The sequence below is a fragment of the Mauremys mutica genome, unplaced genomic scaffold (genome assembly GCF_020497125.1).
Source record: "Mauremys mutica isolate MM-2020 ecotype Southern unplaced genomic scaffold, ASM2049712v1 000298F_np12_obj, whole genome shotgun sequence".
In the NCBI taxonomy this organism is placed as follows: Eukaryota; Metazoa; Chordata; order Testudines; family Geoemydidae; genus Mauremys; species Mauremys mutica.
Window position 1 is genome coordinate 596,186 of NW_025422903.1, and position 23,200 is coordinate 619,385.

The 23,200-nt window shown below is 70.0% G+C and overlaps 1 protein-coding gene across 3 annotated transcripts; it reads left to right on the forward strand.

Annotated features, from left to right (window-relative positions):
* The first annotated feature begins 1,294 nt into the window (after positions 1-1,294).
* On the forward strand, positions 1,295-19,029 carry KDM5C (lysine demethylase 5C). Of its 3 annotated transcripts, none has more exons than XM_045000331.1 (27): positions 1,295-1,851; positions 4,180-4,257; positions 4,593-4,715; positions 5,333-5,503; positions 5,821-5,952; positions 6,657-6,780; positions 6,855-7,039; positions 7,557-7,715; positions 7,966-8,085; positions 8,523-8,681; positions 9,120-9,301; positions 9,854-10,016; positions 10,833-10,952; positions 11,144-11,338; positions 11,421-11,602; positions 12,058-12,182; positions 12,788-12,935; positions 13,083-13,179; positions 14,044-14,402; positions 14,887-15,025; positions 15,158-15,337; positions 15,523-15,663; positions 16,382-16,897; positions 17,102-17,159; positions 17,690-17,889; positions 18,067-18,261; positions 18,456-19,029. In XM_045000331.1, the coding sequence occupies exons 1-27, from the start codon at positions 1,453-1,455 to the stop codon at positions 18,462-18,464; spliced, it is 4,659 nt and encodes a 1,552-aa protein (XP_044856266.1). In that variant the 5' UTR covers positions 1,295-1,452; the 3' UTR covers positions 18,465-19,029. The 3 variants fall into 3 exon arrangements, with proteins under 3 accessions (XP_044856266.1, XP_044856265.1, XP_044856267.1); XM_045000330.1 differs by having other exon boundaries at positions 1,297-1,851; positions 5,818-5,952; XM_045000332.1 differs by having other exon boundaries at positions 1,299-1,851; positions 5,818-5,952; positions 18,459-19,029.
* Positions 19,030-23,200: the final 4,171 nt, after the last annotated feature.

A 23,200-nucleotide genomic window follows, 5' to 3' on the forward strand; every position in this document is an offset into this window, starting at 1 on the left:
GGGTTAGGGGGCTGGGGAAGGGGGAGGGGTGTGGGGGGAGGGGGCGGGGCTGGCGATGGAAGGAGGGGTGGGGAGGGTGGGAGGAGGAGGGGTTAGCGCGAAGCAGGGGGCTGGGCTGGCGATGGAGGGAGGGAGGGGTTGGGGGCTGGGGAAGGGGCGGGGTGGGGAGGAGGAGGGGGTCTGGGTGTGGGAGGGGGAGAGGTGGGGGAGGAGGAGGCGGGGCTGGTGATGGAGGGAGGGAGGGGTTGGGGCGGGGGAAGGGGGAGAGATGGGGGTCTGGGTTTGGGAGGGGGAGGGTTAGGGGGCTGGGGAAGGGGGAGGGGTGTGGGGGGAGGGGGCGGGGCTGGCGATGGAAGGAGGGGTGGGGAGGGTGGGAGGAGGAGGGGTTAGGGGGAAGGAGGGGGCGGGGCTGGCGATGGAGGGAGGGAGGGGTTGGGGGCTGGGGAAGGGGCGGGGTGTGGGGGAGGAGGAGGGGTCTGGGTGTGGGAGGGGGAGAGGTGGGGGAGGAGGAGGCGGGGCTGGCGAGGGAGGGAGGGAGGGAGGGGTTGGGGCGGGGGAAGGGGGAGAGATGGGGTCTGGGTTTGGGAGGGGGAGGGTTAGGGGGCTGGGGAAGGGGGAGGGGTGTGGGGGAGGGGGCGGGGCTGGCGAGGGAGGGAGGGTGGGAGGAGCAGGGGTTAGGGGTTAGGGGGAGGGGTGGGGTCTGGGTTTGGAAGGGGGCGAGGGGTGATGGGAAGAGGGGGCGGGGCTGGGAATTGGACGGGGGTGGGCGGGGCCGGAGCGAGGTACCAGGGGGCGTGGTCTCATTAAGCCCCGCCTCCTCCTCACCTTCCTGTTTTCCCTCTCTGGGCGCACGCGCAGTGTGGCCCTTTAAACGTGCGCAAGAAGTCCCGGCTCCCCCCTCCCCAGTCCTCTGGCTCCCCTCCCCAGCGGAGGAGACGGAGAATATCCCTCCGCCGCGAACTATTTCCTCTCCCTCCCGCCGCTCCTGCCGCCTCTCCGGGGGCCCGGCGCCCGCCCCGTCCCCTCAGAGTTGGGGGGTTCTCGACCGCTCCCGACCCGCCGGGGCCGCTCCCGAGCCGCTCCGGCCGCACCTCAGGGCACCCCCCCGCGGCGGAGGGAGACGCCGTGTGGCGGCGGCGGCGGGCAGGCGCAACGAGCCCCAAGATGGCGGCGGCGGGCAGGCCGGGGGGAGCCGGCGGGGCCTGAGCCGGGGCAGGGGGCGGCAGCAGGCACCGGGCCGAGGAGGGGGGAGCGGGAGCACCGGGGGGGCGGCGGAGGGGCCGCGAGTGGGGCCGGAGGGTGACGCGGCGGCGGCGGCGGCGGAGGGATCCGCGCGGGGCCTAGGCCGGCCGCAGGCCTCGGGCTCGAGTAGACGGGGGGGGGCCGGGCCGGGCATGGCCCCCTGAGGGGCGGGGGGCAGCCACGGCGCGGCGGCGGCGGGGCGGGCAGGACATGGAGGATCGGGGCCCCCCCGCCCGGGGGGAGGAGCCGCCCCCACCCGCGGCGGCGGATCGGGTCCCCCCGCCACAGGAGCGGGGCCCCGGACGGGCCTGCGGGGAGCGGGGGCCCGCGGCCGAGGATCGGGCCCCGGTGGCGGAGGATCGGGCCCCGCGGCGGCCGTGCGGCGAGCGGGCCCCCCCGGCGGAGGAGCGGGGCCCCAAGGCGGAGCGGGGGCCCTGGGGGGGCCCCTGGCCGGGGGCCGAGGCCGAGCCCCCCGAGGATTTCCTGCCGCCCCCCGAGTGCCCCGTCTTCGAGCCCAGCTGGGCCGAGTTCCGCGACCCCCTGGGCTACATCGCCAAGATCCGGCCCATCGCCGAGAAGAGCGGGATCTGCAAGATCCGGCCCCCCGCCGTGAGTGTGGGGCAGGGCCCGGTGTGGGGCGGGGGGGGCAGGGCCCACCACAGCAATACCCGCTATGGGGCGTGTGGGGGGGGGCAGGGCCCGCTGTGGGGCGGGGGGACAGGAGGGGTCAGGGCCCACCACAGCAATACCCGCTATGGGGGGTGGGTGGGGGACGGGGGGGCTCAGGGCCCGCTATGGGGCGTGTGTGGGGGACTGGGGGGTCAGGGTCTGCTATGGGGCGTGTGTGGGGGACTGGGGGGGGTCAGGGCCCGCTATGGGGCGTGTGTGGGGGACTGGGGGGTCAGGGCCCGCTATGGGGCATGTGGGGGGGACTGGGGGGGGTCAGGGCCCGCTATGGGGCGTGTGGGGGGGACTGGGGGGGGTCAGGGCCCGCTATGGGGCGTGTGGGGGGGACTGGGGGGTCAGAGCCATTGCCCACTGGGGGAGGCCTAGAGGCTGTCGTGAGGGGCATCGAGGGGGCACAAGCAGGAAAGGGGGTAAGCGTGGGCGTGGGGGGGCCCGTTGGGCACAATGCCTGGTGGGGGGGCAGTCCCCCATGGTTTGGGGACAGGCACTGGCACCTCCCATGGGGAGAGCTGGCCGGGTCCCGCTTGGCCCAGGGCCGTGGGGGGTGGGGGTGGAGGTGGGGGCTCGCCATGCGGGGGCGGCTGGGTCATGGCAGTGCCCCCTGGCACACATGGGCACAGGGAGTGGGGTGGCAGTGGGTGATGTACCCACCGGGGGGGGGCGCTGGGGATCCGGCTGCCCGGCCAGGCCGGCGCTGACATGGGGGCGTCCGTGATGGCATGGCCAGGCCTCCTAGCTCATCAGGGCCCCCCCGCGATCTCCTGGGGATCTGTGGGGTCCGATTCCCAACCCCCCCTGCCCCTTCTTCCTCTGCTGGTCCTGGGCAGCAGGGTCAGCAGCTCAGTGCCTGGGGCTCAGGAGGGGGCGGGGGGGATCTCAGATCTCCCCCCCCCATCCCTAATATCAGTGACACGTTCAATATGGCTGCCACGCTCTAGCCTTTGTCTGGTAAACAGTGTGTGTGGGGGCTTGACAGTTAGAGAGGTCCTGCCCCCCGGAGATCTGGGGAGCAGCCCCCCACCATGGGACCCACAAGCCCCCTCCCTCAACCCCCATCCCTCCCCCTTTCCTTTGTGGCTTCCTCGTCCATCCTCCCGGCTGGGCTATTGTGATGGCTCTGGCCTGGCCTCTTCTCCTCCCAGACAGCCGGGCAAGTGGGCTGGCTTGGGGGGGAGGGGGAGGAGAGATCTGGGGCTTGGGGGAGCAGATCCAAAAGTGGGGGGCTTCCCTGGGGCAGCTCGCTTGTCCCCTCTCTCCCTGGCCCTGTCTCGGTTGGATCCGGTGCCCGGCGCAGGGCATTGGGAGGATAGGTTTAAATTCGGCCTGCGTGGGTTTCGCTGGCCTGCCTGGGTTGCGCATCAGATCCAGAGGCTGGGGTCCCCCCTTTCAGAAATGGGGGTGAGGGGAGCGATTGCCTGGCTGGGCTGGTGAACGCTGTGCTGGGCTCCTGACAGCATTGGCTGCCGTCCCCTCCCCTGGAGTGCCAGGAATGGCTCCCACTGGTCGCAGACCCAGGCAGCCGGGCTCTTGGGTGTCAGGGGGCCTGGAGGGTTATAAAGTGATATGCTTGTGCAGTGTTATGTGTGGCTGTTCCCAGCCACCCTGCCCAAGAGCTGGCTGCATCTCAGCGCCGGGCAAGCCGTCCCTGTGCAGTGTTATGTGCGGCTGGTCCCAGCCACCCTGCCCAAGAGCTGGCTGCATCTCAGCGCCGGGCAAGCCGTCCCTGTGCAGTGTTATGTGCGGCTGGTCCCAGCTGCCCTGGCCCTGCCCTAGAGGGAGCTGCATTCCCAGGCCGGGTGAAATGCAGGTATTTTTGGGTAAGGCTTTGCCTGGCTTTAGCAGTGCTATCCCTGGGTTCGGGGCAGGTGCCCCCTGGCACCAGGCGGGCTGGGATGCGAGAGGTGTCCAGACTGTTCTCAACCGTCCGCCCCACTTAGCTCCCCTCCCTGGCAGCATGGAGGTGCGGCGCAGGTAGTCCTGGCAACGGACACCCTCCTGCCCCACACTGGAGGGGACGGACCCTGCTCTGTGTGAGCCCCGATCCCCTCCTTGGGGGCCCCCAGCCCAGCGCCCCCAGAGCGATGAGCACACGAGCGTGGCTGGGCAGGTTCGATCAGAGGCGATACCCAGTTGGCAGAGGGGCCCCCCTGCGGACCGTGCTTGGGAAGAATCTCAGGGAGTCTGAAGGCAGCGTCGTCTGCTCCAGCACCTTTTCATACTAAGTCCCCTCCTTTTCCCGTCTCTCCCCAGGACTGGCAGCCCCCCTTCGCTGTGGAAGTGGATAACTTCAGGTTCACCCCGCGCATCCAGAGGCTTAACGAATTGGAGGTGAGCTGGGAGGCTGTTCCCCTGCTGTCCCTGCGTGGCGTTATGTGTGGCTATTCCCCTGCTGTCCTGCCCCAGAGGTGGCCGCATCTCAGTGCTGGATCAACCCAGTTCGGCGTTATGTGCGGCCGTTCCCAACTGACCCGCCCCAGAGGTGGCTGCATCTCCGCTCCAGGTGGTACTCTGATGCACTAGCTTTGGCCTCAAAGGCCCCCTGTGACATCAGTGCTGTTTCCTGGCTCCCCGGCCTTGCTGCGGGGGGCTGGGCCGGGATGGAGAGTGGCCGCGTGGGCTGGAGAGGCGACACCCGGGCGAACTGCTCCCCTCCCTGCCCCCAGGCGCAGACGCGGGTGAAGCTGAACTACTTAGACCAGATTGCGAAGTTCTGGGAGATCCAGGGCTCCTCGCTCAAGATCCCCAACGTGGAGCGGCGCATCCTCGACCTCTACAGCCTGAGCAAGGTAGGGCGGGCGCTGGGGGGCTGCAGCGCCGGTGGGGGTGGCTGCAGGTCGGGGCTGGGGGGCCAGCAGAGCTGGGGAAGGCGCGGATTGGGGGCCATGGGTGCTGGCAGTTCTGGGGGGTGTCCACGGGCTCGGGGCGCTGGCAGCGCCGTGGGTCAGGGAGGGGGGCTGGCAGTGCCGGGGGAGGTGTGGGTTGGGGGCCAGAGGTGCCAGCAGCCTTGGGGCTGGGGTCTGCATGTCGGGGGGGGGGGGGCAGGTCAGAGGCTGGCTTGCAGTCGGGGGAGGGGGGCTGGCAGCACCAGGGGGCTGATCCCCGGGTCGGGGGAGGGGGGCCGGCGGCACCGGGGGTCTGATCCCCGGGTCGGGGGAGGGGGCCGGCGGCAGGGGGAGGGGGAATCCCCGGGTCGGGGGAGGGGGGCCGGTGGCACTTGGGGGAGGGGAATCCCCGGGTCGGGGGAGGGGGGCCGGCGGCACTTGGGGGAGGGGGATCCCCGGGTCGGGGGAGGGGGGCCGGCGGCACATGGGGGGGGAATGGTCGGGGGAGGGGGGCTGGCGGCACTTGGGGGAGGGGGATCCCCGGGGAGGGGGGCCGGCGGCTCAGGGCTCTCTCCCCCCAGGTGGTGCTGGAGGAGGGGGGCTACGAGGCCATCTGCAGGGACCGGCGGTGGGCTCGCGTGGCCCAGCGTCTCGCCTACCCCTCGGGCAAGAACATCGGCTCCCTGCTGCGCTCCCACTACGAACGCATCATCTACCCCTATGAGATGTACCAGTCGGGGGCCAACCTGGTGGTGAGGGGGGCTGCGGCGGGCAGGATGCCTGGGTTCTCTCCCAGGTCTGGGAGGGGAGTGGGGTCTAGTGGTTGGGGGGGCGGGGGAGAGGGCGGCTGGGAGCCAGGATGCCTGGGTTCCATCCCAGGCCTGGGAGGGGAGTGGGGTCTAGTGGTTAGCTGGGGGAGGGCGGCTGGGATCCAGGATGCCTGGGTCCTCTCCCAGGTCTGGGAGGGGATCTGTGCCAGGCTCTGTGGTGCCAGGCCCCAGGGAAAGTGCCCCGGCCATGCCAGCGCCTGGTCCCGGGGCGGGTGCTAACCCCCGCGTCTCCCCAGCAGTGTGACGCCCGGCCCTTCGACAGCGAGGAGAAGGACAAGGAGTACAAGCCCCACAGCATCCCCCTGCGCCAGTCCGTGCAGCCCTCCAAGTTCAACAGCTACGGGCGCCGGGCCAAGCGGCTGCAGCAGGAGGTGAGGGGCCGGCCCCCCGGCCGACCAGCAAGTCTGGGGCAGGAGCCAGGATGCCTGGGTTCTCTGGCAGGGCAATGGGGTCCAGTTGTTAAGAGCGGGGTGGGGGGCTAGGACTCCTGGGTTCTCCTGTCCACCTTGCCGTGCGATTGGACGGGGCCCTTCCCTTCCCTTCCCTCTCCTCCCCCGTAGGTCAGTTTGGTGCCTGTAAACTTGCAAGTGCTGTTATGACCCACTCGTCCCCACACCTCTCCTAGAGCCAGGGGGAGAACCCAGGCGTCCTGGCTCCCAGGTTGCCCCTCCCCCCTCTGACCAGTAGGCCCCACTGCCCCCCAGAGAACCCAAGAGTTCTGGCTTCCTGCTCTGTCTCTCTTTGTACCTGTTTCCCAGCAGCTGGGGGGGCTTTGTCCATCCTCGCTGCAATCTGGGGCGACCCCTCAGTCCCCCCCAGCCCATCACTGTGGCCGGTGCCCCCCACCCCCTTTTGCAGGAGTCCGAGGCCTGCCCCGAACCTGCCAGCCCCTCCCCTCTGGCAGCTGAGCGAGCGGCCTGGGGACAGTTCCTGGCGTCTGTCCGGACCCCCTGCCTTGCTCTCTCTCTGCCCCCCCAGACTGGGCCGAGTGCTCCAGCCCAGTGCATTGTGGGTTCCTCGGGGGGGGGGAGCGGGAGTCAGAGCCCCGCCCCCCTGACTCTGCCCCGCCCCCCAGCCGGAGCCCACTGAGGAGGACATCGAGAAGAACCCGGAGCTGAAGAAGTTGCAGATCTACGGCGCCGGCCCCAAGATGCTGGGCCTGGGGCTGGTGGCCAAGGACAAGACCCTGCGGAAGAAAGGTGAGGGGGGGCCCGGCCTGGCGGGGGGGGGGAGGAGGGGGCGGCCTGTGCTGACTCCTCTCCCTTCCCCCCAGACAAGGAGGGCCCCGAGTGCCCCCCCACGGTGGTGGTGAAGGAGGAGCCCCCCGGGGTGGATCCCCGGCCGGAGCCGGCATCTCCCCGCCCCTTCCTGGAGGTGAAGGAGGAGCTGCGGCACAGCCCGGAGCCCTGCACCAAGATGACCATGCGCCTGCGCCGCAGCCACGGCAACACGCAGTTCGTAAGTGAGGGGCCAGGACCCCCCGAGCCGGCCGGGCCCCTGGGCTGGGACCCCCCGAGCTGGCTGGGCCCCCCCGAGCCGGCCGGGCCCCTGGGCTGGGACCCCCCTGAGCTGGCCGGGAGTCCCGGAGCCGGCCGGGCCCCCCGGGCCGAGCCCCCCCGAGCCGGCCGGGCCCCTGGGCCAGGACCCTCTGAGCTGGCCAGGCCCCAGGATTGGGACCCCCGAGGTGATGGGGGCCCCCCTTCCCTCCTGAGCCGACCGGGCCCCTGGATCGGGACCTCAAACCGGCTGGGACTCTGGCCTGGGACCCCCGACCTGACTGGGCCGCACCCCGACCTCCTGAGCAGGTGGGGGCCCCCGAGCTGACGGGGCCCCCCAAACCTCTGACCTGGCTGCGTCTCTGCATCCGTGACCCCGAACGCGCCCCCCGAGCCAGCCCGTGCCTGCCCCACGGCAGGTGGGAGCTGGTGCCCCCCGGGGCGCTAGGCTCAGTGTCCCCGACGGCCCCACCCCCCAGATCGACTCGTACGTGTGCCGGATCTGCGCCCGCGGCGACGAGGACGACAAGCTGCTGCTGTGTGACGGCTGCGACGACAACTACCACATCTTCTGCCTGCTGCCCCCCCTGCCCGAGATCCCCAAGGGGGTCTGGCGCTGCCCCAAATGCGTCATGGCGGTGAGCGGGGGGGCTGGGCCCCTGGGGCTGAGCGGGGAGGAGGGGGGGAACCGGGCTGGCTGGGCCCCTGGGGCTGATTGTGGGGGGCTGGCTGGGCCCCTGGGGCTGTTTGGGGAGGGGGGACCAGGCTGGCTGGGCCCCTGGGGCTGAGCAGGGTCCGGAGGGAACGGCCTGGCTTCTCCAGCCGCAGGCCCCTGGCCCCGTGAGTCTCTGTGGGGGTCCCTGACCCCCCTTCCCGGCCCCCCGGCAGGAGTGCAAGCGCCCCCCGGAGGCGTTCGGCTTCGAGCAGGCCACGCGGGAGTACACGCTGCAGAGCTTCGGGGAGATGGCCGACGCCTTCAAGGCCGACTACTTCAATATGCCCGTCCACGTGAGTGCCCTGGGGGCGCCCGGACGCCGGGGTTCTCTGCCGGCTCTGGGAGGGGAGTGGGGGCTGGTAGTTAGAGTAGGGGGGCTGGGAGCCAGGACTCCTGGGTTCTATCCCCAGCTCTGGGAGGGGAGTGCGGGCTGGTGGTTAGAGCAGGGGGGTCTGGGAGCCAGGACTCCTGGGTTCTCTCCCGGCTCTGGGAGGGGAGTGGGGGCTGGTAGTTAGAGCAGGGGGGCTGGGAGCCCGGACTCCTGGGTTCTCTTCCTGGCTCTGGGAGGGGAGTGGGGGCTGGTGGTTAGAGCAGGGGAGGGGCTGGGAGCCAGGACTCCTGGGTTCTCTCCCCGGCTCTGGGAGGGGAGTGGGGCGCAGTGGTCAGGGTGGGGGGCGGGGAGCCCAGATGCCTGGCTCTGGGCCCATGCCCACCCTTGCCCACCCCGCAGATGGTGCCCACGGAGCTGGTGGAGAAGGAGTTCTGGCGCCTGGTGAACAGCATCGAGGAGGACGTGACGGTGGAGTACGGCGCCGACATCCACTCCAAGGAGTTCGGCAGCGGCTTCCCCATCAGCGACAGCAAGCGCAGGCTGGGCCCCGAGGAGGAGGTGGGGACCCCCAGCCAGCCCCTTACCCGCTTTGCCTACCCTCCGGAGCCCTCCAGGGGGCTGCCCCGTTCCCTGACCCCCTCAGCCAGCCGGTGCCCCCCAGAGGGGACAGGCCCCTGCCCCGTTCCCTGACCCCCATAGCCAGCCGGCGCCCCCCAGAGGGGACAGGCCCCTGCCCCGTTCCCTGACCCCCTCAGCCAGCCGGCGCCCCCCAGAGGGGACAGGCCCCTGCCACGTTCCCTGACCCCCTGAGCCAGCCGGCGCCCCCCGGAGGGGACAGGCCCCTGCCACGTTCCCTGACCCCCTCAGCCAGCCGGCGCCCCCCGGAGGGGACAGGCCCCTGCCCTGTTCCCTGACCCCCTGAGCCAGCCGGCACCCCCTGGCGGGGCCAGGCACCCTAGTGGCAGTGGGGAGCTCTGACCCCCCCTCTCCCGGCAGGAGTACGCGGCTAGCGGCTGGAACCTGAACGTGATGCCGGTGCTGCAGCAGTCGGTTCTGTGCCACATCAACGCCGACATCTCGGGCATGAAGGTGCCCTGGCTGTACGTGGGCATGGTCTTCTCCGCCTTCTGCTGGCACATCGAGGACCACTGGAGCTACTCCATCAACTACCTCCACTGGTGGGTGGGGCCCTTGGCTGGGGCGAGGGGAGCGGAATTGGGGTCACCTGGGCTAGTGGAGGAGGAACTGGGGGGACAGGTGCCTTGGGGGCTGGCTGTGGGGTTGGCAGTTCCCCCCGACCCCGCCCAAGACGTGGTACCGGGGGGGGGGGGGGTTGGTTGGTGGCTCCCCCCAACCCCAAGCTGTCCTAGGGGTGAGCCCAAGACGTGGTACGGGGGGAGTGGGGGTTTGGTGGCTCCCCCCTGACCCCGCGCTCTCCCCAGGGGCGAGCCCAAGACGTGGTACGGGGGGAGTGGGGGTTTGGTGGCTCCCCCCTGACCCCGCGCTCTCCCCAGGGGCGAGCCCAAGACGTGGTACGGGGGGAGTGGGGGTTTGGTGGCTCCCCCCTGACCCCGCGCTCTCCCCAGGGGCGAGCCCAAGACGTGGTACGGGGGGAGTGGGGGTTTGGTGGCTCCCCCCTGACCCCGCGCTCTCCCCAGGGGCGAGCCCAAGACGTGGTACGGGGGGAGTGGGGGTTTGGTGGCTCCCCCCTGACCCCGCGCTCTCCCCAGGGGCGAGCCCAAGACGTGGTACGGGGTGCCGTCGTTCGCGGCCGAGCACCTGGAGGACGTGATGAAGAAGCTCACCCCGGAGCTGTTCGAGAGCCAGCCGGACCTGCTGCACCAGCTCGTCACCCTCATGAACCCCAACACCCTCATGGCGCACGGCGTGCCGGTGAGTGCCCCGCCCCCTCGGCCCCGCCCACGCCCCTGTGCTCCGGCCACGCCCCCTGCGCTGCACCCGCTCGTCACCCTCATTAACCCCAACACCCTCATGGCGCAGTGCCCCGCCGCCTCTGCCCTGGCCACGCCCCCCGTGCTGCACCCGATCGTCACCCTCATTAACCCCAACACCCTCATGGCCCACGGTGTGCTGGTAAGTGCCCCTCCCCCTCTGCCCCGGCCACACCCCCGCGCTGCACCCGCTCGTCACCCTCATTAACCCCAACACCCTCATGGCGCAGTGCCCCGCCGCCTCTGCCCCGGCCACGCCCCCTGCGCTGTACCCGCTCGTCACCCTCATTAACCCCAACACCCTCATGGTCCACGGTGTGCCAGTGAGTGCCCCGCCCCCTCTGCTCTGGCCACGCCCCCTCTGCCCCACCCACGCCCCCTGCGCTGTACCCGCTCGTCACCCTCATTAACCCCAACACCCTCATGGCCCATGGTGTGCCGGTGAGTGCCCCGCCGCCTCTGCCCCGGCCACGCCTTCTGCACTGCCTTGGCCCCGCCCCTTGTGCCACCTACTTGCTGCCCTGGCCACCCCCACTGCCTGTTTGCCACTTGCTGCCACCTCCTCCCTTCCCCGACCACACCCCATCTCCCCTTCCCCATCCACCCCTCTGCTGCCATGCCCACTGTCCCCTCCCCCGCACCTCCACTGCCCACCTGTGCCTTGGCACCCCCCCACTGTGAACCCGGCCTTCACCGGGCCCCCGCCTCGCCTCCCAACCCCCGTTTTCCCACTCACTGCCCCCTCCCGCCCCCCCAGGTCGTCCGGACCAATCAGTGTGCGGGAGAGTTTGTCATCACCTTCCCCCGTGCCTATCACAGCGGCTTCAACCAGGGCTACAACTTCGCCGAAGCTGTGAACTTCTGCACTGCTGACTGGGTGAGTGCGCCCGGACGCCTGGGTTCTCTGCCCAGCTCTGGGAGGGGAGGGGTTCTAGAGCGGGGGGACTGGGAACCCGGACTCCTGGGTTCTCCCCCTGGCTCGGGGAGGGGAGGGGGGGCTGGGAGCCTGGATGCCTGGGTTCCAATGACGACGAGCCTGGACTCCTGGGTCCCTCCCTCCTTCTGCAGCTGCCGGCCGGGCGCCAGTGCATCGAGCATTACCGCCGCCTGCGCCGCTACTGCGTCTTCTCGCACGAGGAGCTGATCTGCAAGATGGCCGCCTGCCCCGAGAAGCTCGACCTCAACCTGGCGGCTGCCGTGCATAAGGAGATGTTCATCCTGGTGCAGGAGGAGCGCAAGCTGCGCAAGGCCCTGCTGGACAAGGTGGGGGGATGTGGGGGCCGGGGTGTGTGGGGACACGGGGCTGGGGGGCGCAGGATCCGTGCTCACCCCTCTCCCCACCCAGGGGGTGACGGAGGCGGAGCGCGAGGCCTTCGAGCTGCTCCCGGACGACGAGCGCCAGTGCGACAAGTGCAAGACGACGTGTTTCCTCTCGGCGTTGGCCTGTTACGACTGCCCCGCCCGCCTGGTCTGCCTCTACCACATCCACGACCTCTGCAAGTGCCCCAGCAGCCGCCAGTACCTCAGGTGGGCCACGGGGGACCCAGGCGTCCGGGGTCCCAGCCCCGGGCCCTCCCCCGGCCGCCCACGGGACCCAGGCGTCCGGGGTCCTAGCCCCGGGCCCTCCCCCGGCCGCCCACGGGACCCAGGCGTCCGGGGTCCCGACCCCGGGCCCTCCCCCAGCCGCCCACGGGACCCAGGACCTCCCCCAAGTGCCACAGGACCCAGGGTCCATGCTGCAGTTGGCCACGGGACCCAGGAGTCCAGGATCCCAGCCCCGGTCCCTCCTCCGGCCGCCCACGGGACCCAGGACCTCCCCCGGGTGGCCACGAGACCCAGGGTCCATGCTGCAGTTGACCATGGGACCCAGGAGTCCAGGCCCCAGCCCCCGGACCTCCCCCGGGTGCCACGGGTCCCAGGAGTCCAGGCCCCAGCCCCTCCCCTCCCCTCCCCACGCGGCCCGGCTGACCCTGTGCCTGCAGGTACCGCTACACGCTGGACGAGCTCCCGGCCATGCTGCACAAGCTGAAGGTTCGGGCCGAGTCCTTCGACACCTGGGCCAACAAGGTCCGAATCGCCCTGGAGGTGGAGGACGGGCGCAAGAGGAGTAAGTGCGCTCCGGACACCTGGGTTCCTTGGGGGGAGAGGGGGGTCTGAACCCACCCACGTCCCCTTCCCTGCCCCTCCTGAGTGCCGGCTTGTGCCCCACTCACCTCCCTGAGCTGGGGACAGAACCCAGCAGTCCTGGTTTCCAGCCCCCCTGCTCTAACCACTAGCCCCCACTCCCCTCCCCGAGCTGGGGAGAGAATCTAGGAGTCCTGGCTCCCAGCCTTCCCCCCCCCCTTGCCCCCACTAGCCCCCACTCCCCCCCAGGCTGACAGAGAACCCAAGAGTGCTGGCTCCCAGCCCCCCCCAGCTCTAACCACCAGACCTCACTCCCACCCAGGCTGGGAGAGAACCCAGGAGTCCTGGCTCCCAGCTCTAACCACCAGGCCTCACTCCCACCCAGACTGGGAGAGAACCCAGGAGTCCTGGCTCCCAGCTCTAACCACCAGGCCCACTCCCCCCCAGGCTGGGAGAGAACCCAGGAGTCCTGGCTCCCAGCTCTAACCACCAGGCCCACTCCCCCCCAGGCTGGGAGAGAACCCAGGAGTCCTGGCTCCCAGCCCCCCGGTGGGGAGGGGAGGGAGCCTGAGCCGTGTCTCCTTGCAGCGCTGGAGGAGCTGCGGGCGCTGGAGTCGGAGGCTCGCGAGCGCAAGTTCCCCGACAACGAGCTGCTGCATCGGCTGAAGAGCTGCCTGGCCGAGGCCGAGCGCTGCGTCTCCGATGCCCTGGGGCTCATCAGCGGCCTGGAGACCGGGTGAGTGGGGGCTGGGCTGGATCGGGGAGCTGGACCTCTGCCTGCACCCCTCCCGTGGGGGGCCAGCAGGCTTCCTGACCCCTCCCGTTTCCGAACCCCCCAGTGGCGGGCAGGTCCTCAGGCTAACCCGGCGCCCCTCTCGCCCAGGGTGCCTGCCGTGCCGCTGTCGCTGGAGGAGCTGCGCGCCTTCCTGGAGCGCATGAGCAGCGTGCCCTGCGTCATGCACCAGCTGGCCGATGTGCAGGTGAGCGGGCACCGCGCCAGGCGGGCTGGGGAGCTGGGTTGGGGGTACCTGGGGCCAGCCCTGCCCAGACTCCCTCCCCCCTGCCCCCACAGGCGGTACCGGAGCAGGCAGGGTGGGGGGGTACCTGGGCACTGGGTTGAGAGGTTACCCAGGGGCGGGGCTGGGTTGGGGGGTACCCAGCCCCCCACAGGCAGTGCTGGAGCGGGCAGGGTGGGGAGATGGGGCTGGGTTGGGGGGTACCCAGGGGCTGGGTTGGGGGGTATCTGGGCCCCCCTGTCTCCCCAGCCCCCCGCAGGCAGTGCTGGAGCGGGCAGGGTGGGGAGATGGGGCTGGGTTGGGGGGTACCCAGCCCCCCCTGACTCCCCGGCCCCCCGCAGGCGGTGCTGGAGCGGGCAGGGTGGGGAGCTGGGGCTGGGTTGGGGGGTACCCGGCCCCCCCTGACTCCCCGGCCCCCCGCAGGCGGTGCTGGAGCGGGCAGGGTGGGGAGATGGGGCTGGGTTGGGGGGTACCTGGCCCCCCCAACTCCCCGGCCCCCCACAGGTGGTGCTGGAGCGGGCAGGGTGGGGAGCTGGGGCTGGGTTGGGGGGTACCCGGCCCCCCCGCCTCCCCGGCCCCCCGCAGGCGGTGCTGGAGCGGGCAGGGTGGGGAGATGGGGCTGGGTTGGGGGGTACCTGGCCCCCCCAACTCCCCGGCCCCCCACAGGTGGTGCTGGAGCGGGCAGGGTGGGGAGCTGGGGCTGGGTTGGGGGGTACCCAGCCCCCCCTGACTCCCGGCCCCCCGCAGGCGGTGCTGGAGCGGGCAGGGTGGGGAGATGGGGCTGGGTTGGGGGGTCCCCAGCCCCCCCTGACTCCCGGCCCCCCGCAGGCGGTGCTGGAGCGGGCGCTGGCGTTCCAGGAGGAGGCGCAGGAGGCCCTGCGGGGGCTGCCCGCCAGTGCGGCCCAGCTGCAGGGGCTGGTGGCGCAGGGGGTGCGGCTGGGCGTGGCCGTGCCCGAGACGCGCCAGCTGGAGCGCCAGGTGCAGCAGGCGGCCTGGCTGGAGGAGGTGAAGCGGGCGCTGCGCTCACCCCGCGAGCGGGTGCCCCTGGCACTGGTGCGGGGCCTGGCCCAGGCCGGCGCCACCGTGGCCCCCAGCCCGGCTGTGGAGAAGGCCCGGGCTGAGCTGCAGGAGCTGCTGACCATCGCCCAGCGCTGGGAGGAGAAGGCCCATCTCTGCCTCGAGGCCAGGTGAGGGGCCCGGACGCCTGGGTTCTGGGGGCAGCAGGACGCCTGGGATCTCTTCAGGGGAGGGGAGGGTGGGAGCCTGCATGTCTGGGGTCTCTCCCCAGCTCCGGGAGAAGAGTGGGGCTGGGTTCCAGGACTCCTGGGTTCTCTCCCTGGCTCTGGGAGGAGAGTGGGGTCTGGGAGCCCGGACTCCTGGGTTCTCTCCCCGGCTCAGGGAGGAGAGTGGGCTCAGGGAGGAGAGTGGGGTCTGGGAGCCAGGACTCCTGGGTTCTCTCCCTGGCTCTGGGAGGGGAGGGAAGGGGGGTCTGGGAGCCAGGACTCCTGGGTTCTCTCCCCGGCTCTGGGAGGGAAGGGGGGCTGGTAGTTAGAGCCGGGGGGGCTGGGAGCCCGGATGCCTGGGTTCTCTCCCCAGCTCGGGGAAGGGAGGGGAGGGGAGCTGAGCTGGTGCTCGGAGCCGGGGGAGCTGAGCCGTCCCCTCGCCCCCCAGGCAGAAGCACCCCCCGGCCACGCTGGAAGCCATCATCAAGGAAGCGGAGAACGTCCCCGTGCACCTGCCCAACATCCTGGCCCTGAAGGAGGCGCTGGCCAAAGCCCGGGCCTGGATCGCTGACGTGGAGGAGATCCAGGTGAGCCCTGGGGGGCGGGGGCTGGGGGGGGGGGGGGGCTGGGGGACCTTGGGAGACCGGGGGCTGGGGGGGGGTCACAGGGTGAAGCTGGGGCCTGTGGGGGGAGGCGCTGACCTTCCCCCCCCTCCCCAGAACGGGGATCACTACCCCTGCCTGGACGACCTGGAGGGGCTGGTGGCCGTGGGCCGGGACCTGCCGGTGCGGCTGGAGGAGCTGCGCCAGCTGGAGGTGCAGGTGGGCACGGCGCACTCCTGGCGCGAGAAGGCCTCCAAGACCTTCCTCAAGAAGAACTCCTGCTACACCCTGCTGGAGGTGCGTGGGGGCCGTGGGGCGTGTGTGTGTGTGTGGGGGGGGGATCTGGGTCCCATGGGGCAGAGGGTGGTGTTGGGGCTGTGGGCCCCATGTGGTGGCTGTGGGGAGGGTTGTAGGTCCCGGGGGGGGGGGGGCTATGGGAAGGGGGGGCACAGAAGGCAGAGCCCAACCCCCCTGCCCCCCAGGTGCTGTGCCCCTGTGCGGACGCTGGCGCAGCCAGCCCCAAGCGCACCAAGTGGCGGCGGGAGCCGGAGCTCGGCCTCTACAAGTCGGACACCGAGAGCCTGGGGCTGTCGGCTCAGGACCTGCGGGACCCCGGCTCCGTGGTGAGTGGGCGGCAGTGGGGCCTGGCCCCTCTAGGGGCACCAGGAGAGACATGGGGGGGGAGTGTGGGGGCTGTGGTGTGGGAAAGGAGGGGAGGGGAGATTGGGCGAAGGTTGGGGGGCAGGGAAGGAAAGGCCAGATGGGCTGGCAGCGGGCAGGGAAGGAAGGGGGGGCTGGGCCCGCTGGCATGGGGGGGCTGGCAGCGGGCAGGGAAGGAAGGGGGGGCTGGCCCCGCTGGCATGGGGGGGCTGCCGGCAGGCAGGGAAGGAAGGGGGGGCTGGCCCCGCTGGCATGGGGGGGCTGCCGGCGGGCAGGAAAGGAAGGGGGGGCTGGCCCCGCTGGCATGGGGGGGCTGGCGGCGGGCAGGGAAGGAAGGGGGGGCTGGGCCCGCTGGAATGGGGGGGCTGGCGGCGGGCAGGGAAGGAAGGGGGGGCTGGCCCCGCTGGCATGGGGGGGCTGGCGGCGGGCAGGGAAGGAAGGGGGGGCTGGCCCCGCTGGCATGGGGGGGCTGGCGGCGGGCAGGGAAGGAAGGGGGGGCTGGCCCCGCTGGCGTGGGGGGGCTGGCGGCGGGCAGGAAAGGAAGGGGGAGGCTGGCCCCGCTGGCATGGGGGGGCTGGCGGCGGGCAGGGAAGGAAGGGGGAGGCTGGCCCCGCTGGCATGGGGGGGCTGGCGGCAGGCAGGCTGCCCCCCCCCGCACTGAGGCCCCCCCGGTCCCGGCAGATCGTGGCGTTCAAGGAGGGCGAGCAGAAGGAGAAGGAGGGCATCCTGCGGCTTCGCCGTGCCAACGCGCTGAAGCCCGGCCCGCCGGCGCCCGGCCCCCCCTCCTGCGTGTGCGGCCAGCCGCCCGGGCCCGGCATGCTGCGCTGCGAGCTCTGCCGCGACTGGTTCCACGCCCCCTGCGTGGCCTGGCCCCGCCTGGGCGCCCAGAAGCCCTCGCCCGCCTGGTGGGAGTGGGACGCCAAGTTCCTGTGCCCGCTGTGCCAGCGCTCCCGCCGCCCGCGCCTCGAGACCATCCTGGCGCTGCTGGTGGCCTTGCAGAAGCTGCCCGTGCGGCTGCCCGAGGGCGAGGCCCTGCAGTGCCTGACGGAGCGCGCCATCACCTGGCAGGACCGCGCCCGCCAGCTGCTGGCCTCGCCCGAGCTGGCCGGGCCCCTGGAGCGCCTGGCGGCCTTGCGCCAACGGCTGCACGGGGACGCCGGCGCCCTGCGGGAGACCAGCCGCAACGAGCAGCCCAAGGTGAGGGGGTGCCTGGCCCTGGGGGGAGGTGGGTCCCCATAGAATCAGCCTTCGCCCCACCCCAGAGTTGGCCGATCTCAGCGAGGGATCCCCAGGCACCAGACCCCCTAGATTTGGGTCCCTGTGGTGGGGGGTGGGGGGTGTCTGGATGGGGGTGGGGCCACATGCCTGTCTCACTGCTCTGCCCCTTCCCCCCCCCCACAGCTCTCCCTAGAGAACGGGGACGCCACGCCGCCGGAGAAGATGGGCCCCTTCACCTCTGGTAACGTGCCCCCCGTTTTCTCTCCGCCGGGGTGGGGGCAGGGGCTGGCACCGAGGCTGGGGTACGGGGGGGGACAGAGGGAAGGATTTAGGGGGGGGTAGCAGCTGGCACTGAAGGTGCAGTGTGGGGACAGGGTCTGGCACCAAGGATGCTGTGGAGGGTGGGAGGCCGGGGCTGGCACCGAGGGTGCGGTGTGGGGCCCGGAGGGGGACAGAGGAAGGGATTTACTATGGGGGGGCGGTGGCTGGCACCGGGGGGGCGGGGTGGGGATCGGAGGGGGACAGAGGAAGGGATTTACGGAGGGGGGGCGGTGGCTGGCACCGGGGGGCGGTGTGGGGCTCGGAGGGGGACAGAGGAAGGGATTTACGGAGGGGGGGCGCTGGCTGGCACCGGGGGGGCGGTGTGGGGCTCGGAGGGGGACAGAGGAAGGGATTTACGGAGGGGGGGCGCTGGCTGGCACCGGGGGGGGCGGTGGGGATTGCCGGCTGGGCTGATCCCCCCCCCCCCCGCACCGCCCCGTCCCCCCCCAGACCTGGAGGCGCTGGGCGTGGCGCTGGCGCGGCTGCAGGGCCCGGTGCTGGAGCTGCCCGAGGGGCCGCGGCGGGCGCTGGAGGAGCTGCTCCTGGAGGGCGACCTGCTGGAGGTGACGCTGGACGAGGGGCAGAGCCTCTGGAGGCTGCTGCAGGCTGCCCGGGCGCCCCCCGTCGACACCTTCCGCCACCTGCTGGAGGTGAGGGCTGGGGGGGCAGGGCTGGGGGCGGGGGCGCTGGCAGGGCTGGGGCAGGGGGGCTGCGGGTCAGGGGAGAGGGGCACTGGCAGGGCGGGAGAGAGAGGCACCGGCAGGGCTGGGGGGAGTTGGGGGGCTGCAGGGGGGCCACGTCCTGCTGACACTCCCTGTCGCCCCCAGCTGGAGCAAGCGGAGCGCCGCGGGGCCCGGGCGCGGGGCCGGGATGCCGAGCGGCGCCGGAAGCGCCGGGCCGAGCGGGGGGAGCTGCCCCCCCTACCGAAGGAGGAGTTAGAGCCAAAGAGGAGCCGGGAGAGTGAGCCCCCCGATGTGGCGCCCCCTGGGGCCGGCACCGACCACAGCCAGAACGGCGTCGGGGTGAGATTCGGGGGACGGGGGGGGCGCTCTGGGGCTGGGGGAGGTGGTTCTGGTTGCCATGGGGGGCCCTGGGGCTGGGTGGAGGAGGCTGGGAGCCCCGTCCGACCCCCTGGGCTGGAATCTCCTGACCGTATGGGGGGGCTCTGTGGGGTCCCCCCACCCTTGCTAATCCCCCTCCCCTGTTGTCCCCACAGCAGTTGTGACGCCGGCCCCCTCCTCCGGACCGGACGGCTGACGTGATGGCGCCCTGACGGGGGGGGGGGAGTGGGGCGGAGCTGACCCCCCCAGGACGCTCCCCGCCGGGGGGACCCCGGCCCGGACTCTGCCCAGTGATGTAATTATTTTACGTTATCCTTCCTTTTGTATCATGGATACCTCGGCGCAGAGACGGGGAGTGGGGGGAGCTCGCTGACCCCCCCCGCGGGAGCCAGGGGGCGCTGCCCCCCAGAACTGTGCCCCTCCGGCTTCCCCATGGACGTCTCGGGGGCCCCCCGGAGATACCAGCACAGCCAGATTGGCCGGACCAGCGCCCCCCACTGGTTGGACTGACTCTGGGGGGGACAGATTTCCCCCCCCCCCACACACACACACTGCAGCCCTGCCCCCTCCCCGGAGCTGCACAGCCGCCTCTCCAGCCCGGGATGGGTTTTTTATAGGAATTGGGGGAACCACTTTAGGGTTTTTCGGGGGGTGGTGAGGGGGGGCGGCAGGGCTGGGGGGGGGTGGAACCTGGTCTGTTTCCAGCCCGCCCCACAACACCCCTTAGGGGCCCAGCCCTGACACTAAACCTCTGTCTCTTTTTAGTGTTCCTATCACTGTCTATGGGGGGGCGGGTGGGGGGGCGTTATTGTATTATGATTTTTTTTATTATTATTAAACTTTGGAGGCTAATGGAGCTGTTTGCGGGGGTCCCGGGGGGGGAGGGGGCCAGAGCTGGCTGCATCTCGGCGCCTCGTCCCTGTGCTGCGTTATATGGGGCTGTTCCCCAGCTGCTCCACCCCAGAGCTGGCTGCATCTCAGCCACCTCCCGATTCCGGGAATCTGTTGTTTACTTGGCCCCCATTTCCCCTGGGCTCAGCTACGCTCAGCGCCCCCCCCCCCCCCGATCTGATCAGTGGGGGCTGGGATTGGCCCCCAGAGCTCTGGCCTATGGTGGGCGCGGGGGAGAACAGGGCAGGATTCAGCCTGGAACTGCAGGGACAGAGGTGAAAATGGGACAACAGTAATTCGGCGGGGGGGGGTTTCCTGGCGTGTTGGCAACTGGGGGGCACTGGCTGAGCTATGGAGGGCGCCCAGGACAGTAGGGAGCTGTGGGTCAGGAGTGGGGCACCACCAGGGCTCCCACGGGTTCCCTCCTCATACTTTGGTCGTCAAACTCGCATCATCTCTTGGGGCCCATTTCACCGGCTGCAATCCCCACGGCCGGTGGCATTGCTCCGCTTGCACCTTCCAGTCCATGGGTCTTGGGGGAGCACCGGGGCGGGTGCCCCTTCGCCCGCCGCTGGAGAGTTGGAGCGCGCCAGGTGCTTTCGTCCAGCCTGAGCCCCGGTCATGGCCGAGTCGGGCTCAGCGGAGTGATGCGTTTGCGTCCGTGAGCAAGATGTCGTGCAGCGGGAGATGGTCGTCCTTGCGGGGGTGTCCAGCGCCGGCTCCGCCTGCAGCCTAGCTCGGTGACGCTCTGTCTGCTACTCGAGCCCACCTGCGCCATCGGCATGATGCCAGCCCCCGTTCCCCCCTCGAGCACATACCTGAATTCTAAAACCTCCGGGGGGGATCATGAGGCGAGGAGTTCCACAGGTGAACGTCAAAACGAGTGTTTCCTTGGGTCTGAGACACATTCTCAGCTCAGAAGGGACCTCGGAGACCTGCCCCAAAATAATCCCTCGAGCCGAGTTTTCAGAAATCCAGCCCAGCTGGCGTTGGAAATGGCTAGCGATGGAGAATCCGCCGGGCCCCTTGGTCAGTTGTTCCCCTGCTAATTCCCCTCAGCGTGAAGCCTTAGTTCCAGGCTGAATTTGGCTCGTTTCAGCTGCCCGCCGTTGGCTCGGGTTAGTTATTAAATATTGGGTCCCCACGTTGGTACTTCCAGACTGGGATCGCGGCGCCGCCTCTGCGCTCAGCTGGAGCCCCGGGGGGGTGTCTTGCTCTCAGGCAGGTTTTCTAACCCGCGGGGCTCTTCTCCGACCCCTCCCCGATGTCTCACCATCCATCTTGAGTTGTGGCCGTCCGGAGCCCCCTGCCGTATTCCAGGAGGGAGCGAACCGTAGATTTAAACAGCGTGAGATTTACTGTCTCTCCCTCTCCTAGTGGTTCCCAACGTGCCGGTAGCTTTTCTGGCTACGGCTGCCCATTGGGCGGATCCTTTCGGAGAACTAGCCCCGGTGCCCCTGAGATCTTTCGGGAGCGTGACCCACGTGCATTCCTTTGCCCTTAGCAACACTGACTTTCTTCCGCCCAGAGCAGTGAGACCCCTCGTCACTCTAATAGACTGGTGAGGCGCGATTTTCCCTCTACAAAGGCCGTGTTGACTCTTCTCAGCATCCTGTTCATCTCTGTGGCCGATGATTCTGCTCTTTGCTGGAGTTTCCACCAATGTGTCTGGTGCTGGAGTTAGGCTTCCCGGCCAGGGACTGCTGGGAGCGCCTCTGGCGCCATCGAAAATCTGCATCGCCCGAGCTAGCCGCGTCGTCCTGAGGCTGATCTGAGCGATAGGTCACACACCACAGTTGGTAGAATCCTCGACCCGTGGGGTGAGATGGGACCGCAGGGGGCACCTAGTCTGACCCCCGGCCACGCTGCCGGGTTCAAACCATCCCAGACAGGTGGCTCCGGCCTCCGCTCGAAACCCTCCAGCGAAGGAGCTTCCACAACCTCAGTTCTATTGTCCTGCTGCTCTTCCCGTTCGGAACTTTTCCCTGAGATTTAATCTCAATCTGCTGTGCTGTAGTTTGACCCCACGGCCTCCTGTCCTGCCCTCTGGGGCAAGAGAGACCCACCCGTCTCCATCTTTTCTATGGCAGCCTTTCGAGTAGACAAAGATCACTCACACGTCCCCCCCCCCCTTAATCTCTCTTCCAAACTGAGCGTTCCCAGTTCCTGCAGCCTTTGCTCACGTGGCCAGTGTCCCACCCCTTTGATCGGCTTTGTCGCTCGCCTCTGGATCCTACCCAGTGTCTCCACATCCTTTCGGAGGCCTAGGCAGGGCCGAGCAGAGCGGTGCCGTCACCTCCTGGGACCTGCAGCCACGCCTCTGTTAATGCAGCCGAAAATTGCATGTGCTCTTTTTCCCCAACAGCATCGCGGTGCTGACTCCTGTCGAGGTTGTGATCCACCACAACTCCCCGCTCCTTCCCAGCAGCGCTGCTGCCTGGCCCGTTCTCCCCCGGTTACCCATCTTCACCGACTTTCATTTTGTTCGCTCCAGCCCCGTTCTCCAATTTACCAAGCTCCCGAGTGGTTCTGCAGTGTCATAGCTGAGTTCCCGCACGACTCGTGGGTGAATCCCACCTGTTCCTGGAGTCTTATTTTTAATTCCTTCTCAAACCTCCTCCCTGGACTCCTCGGGCCTGTCCCCGGAACAGAATGGCTCGGGGTGAGGCCCCCCCGATGGACGTGTGTGGGGTGTAGGTTTGGTTTGAGCCTTTCACGCTGTTTTGAAAGTTTCCCTGCAGCTTGCAGGCGTCTCACTCCTGTGCCTGATTCGCACGTACCAAGTTCCCTCTCTGAGCTGAGCCGCTTTGGGCTCGTGATGTTGAATCACGCGGCGGTTGCTCGGCCTGGATCGTTTCTCACCGCAGCCCCTCCTGGCGTGACAGCCCCAGGCAAGCTGGAATCCCCCGTTATTATTGGGGTTTGTGGCTTTGTCGCCCCTCTAAGCTGGAGCATTTCCCCCGTCGCAGCGTGTTCCTGCAGCGCTGCCCTAACTGCGCGAGGGGGCAGCCTGGACCCAGAGCTTGGAGGGTTCAGGGTTTGATTGAAGATTTTTTTCCTCTGCTTCTTTTCTCATAGGGTCAGGCCCCTACCGGCTCTGTCCTGCCTGGCCAGCGTGTGTCAGGGACTCGTGGTGCTCCAGGGAGCTGGGGCGGTCCCTGTTCCATCAATATCCTCACGCCCCCCCCCCCCCCGGCGCTAGAGCCGTTGCAGTCGAGCACCGCGGAGGGGAACTCCTGCGCCTGGGTCCCCGTGGGGTGAGGTGGAGCCGGGAGCCTCAAGCCGCCCTCGCCTGGCCAGGGAGCCAGGAGACCCCACTGCCCCCGGGCTCTCTGCTGCCACCTGGTGTCTGAGACCCAACAGTGTCGCTAGGTCCCTGTGCACCGCTGGCCCCCTGGGTATAAAGGGGGGGGCAGGAGGGAGCGGCTGGGTGCGCGGGAGATGGACAGGTAGCAGCTGCAGGACCCAGGTGCCTGGGGGGGACGGGACAAGCAGTGTTAGGAGTCCCCTCAGTCTGGGTGGTGCCTGGGGGGTCACAGCCCCCCTGCCCCACTGCAGCGGCAGGTGCGTTCAAGGCTGCAGCAACCGTGGCCAGACTGAGCCACTGGCCGCCCCTCTGCTGCCTTTCCAGGGGCCTGGGTCGCTCCCCGGCGTCGGCTCCTGCCTGGCCTCACCTGCCATGAATAGCCGCAGCGGGCTGGAAACACGGCGACGTGCGAATAGCCCAAGTGACTGAGACACCAAGTGTCCCAACCTCTCAGCACCCTGCCAGTTAGGAGACCCCCACCTCAGCGGTTTTCAGCAGTTGGGCGGAACCCAGCAGGGCTCGGCTCAGCTGCACCAGGACTTGGCCTGTCTCAGGCCAGGCACAACGCTGCGCTGTGGCCGCACCTCAGAGACGACTCAGTGGCAGGAGGTTTGGCAACGAGCCGATCTAGCCGCCACCCCAGGGCTCGGGCTGCAGCCAGGCCGTGTCCTTGCAGGAGGAGACGCTGTCGGGAATTTAAGG

Excerpts from the sequence above, each read along its gene's own strand:
- KDM5C (XM_045000330.1), top strand. The coding sequence starts at position 1,453 with ATGGAGGATCGGGGCCCCCCCGCCCGGGGGGAGGAGCCGCCCCCACCC. Across the intron at positions 4,716-5,332 it reads ACCTCTACAGCCTGAGCAAG|GTGGTGCTGGAGGAGGGGGG; the intron begins GTAGGGCGGGCG and ends CTCTCCCCCCAG. Across the intron at positions 14,403-14,886 it reads CATCTCTGCCTCGAGGCCAG|GCAGAAGCACCCCCCGGCCA; the intron begins GTGAGGGGCCCG and ends CTCGCCCCCCAG.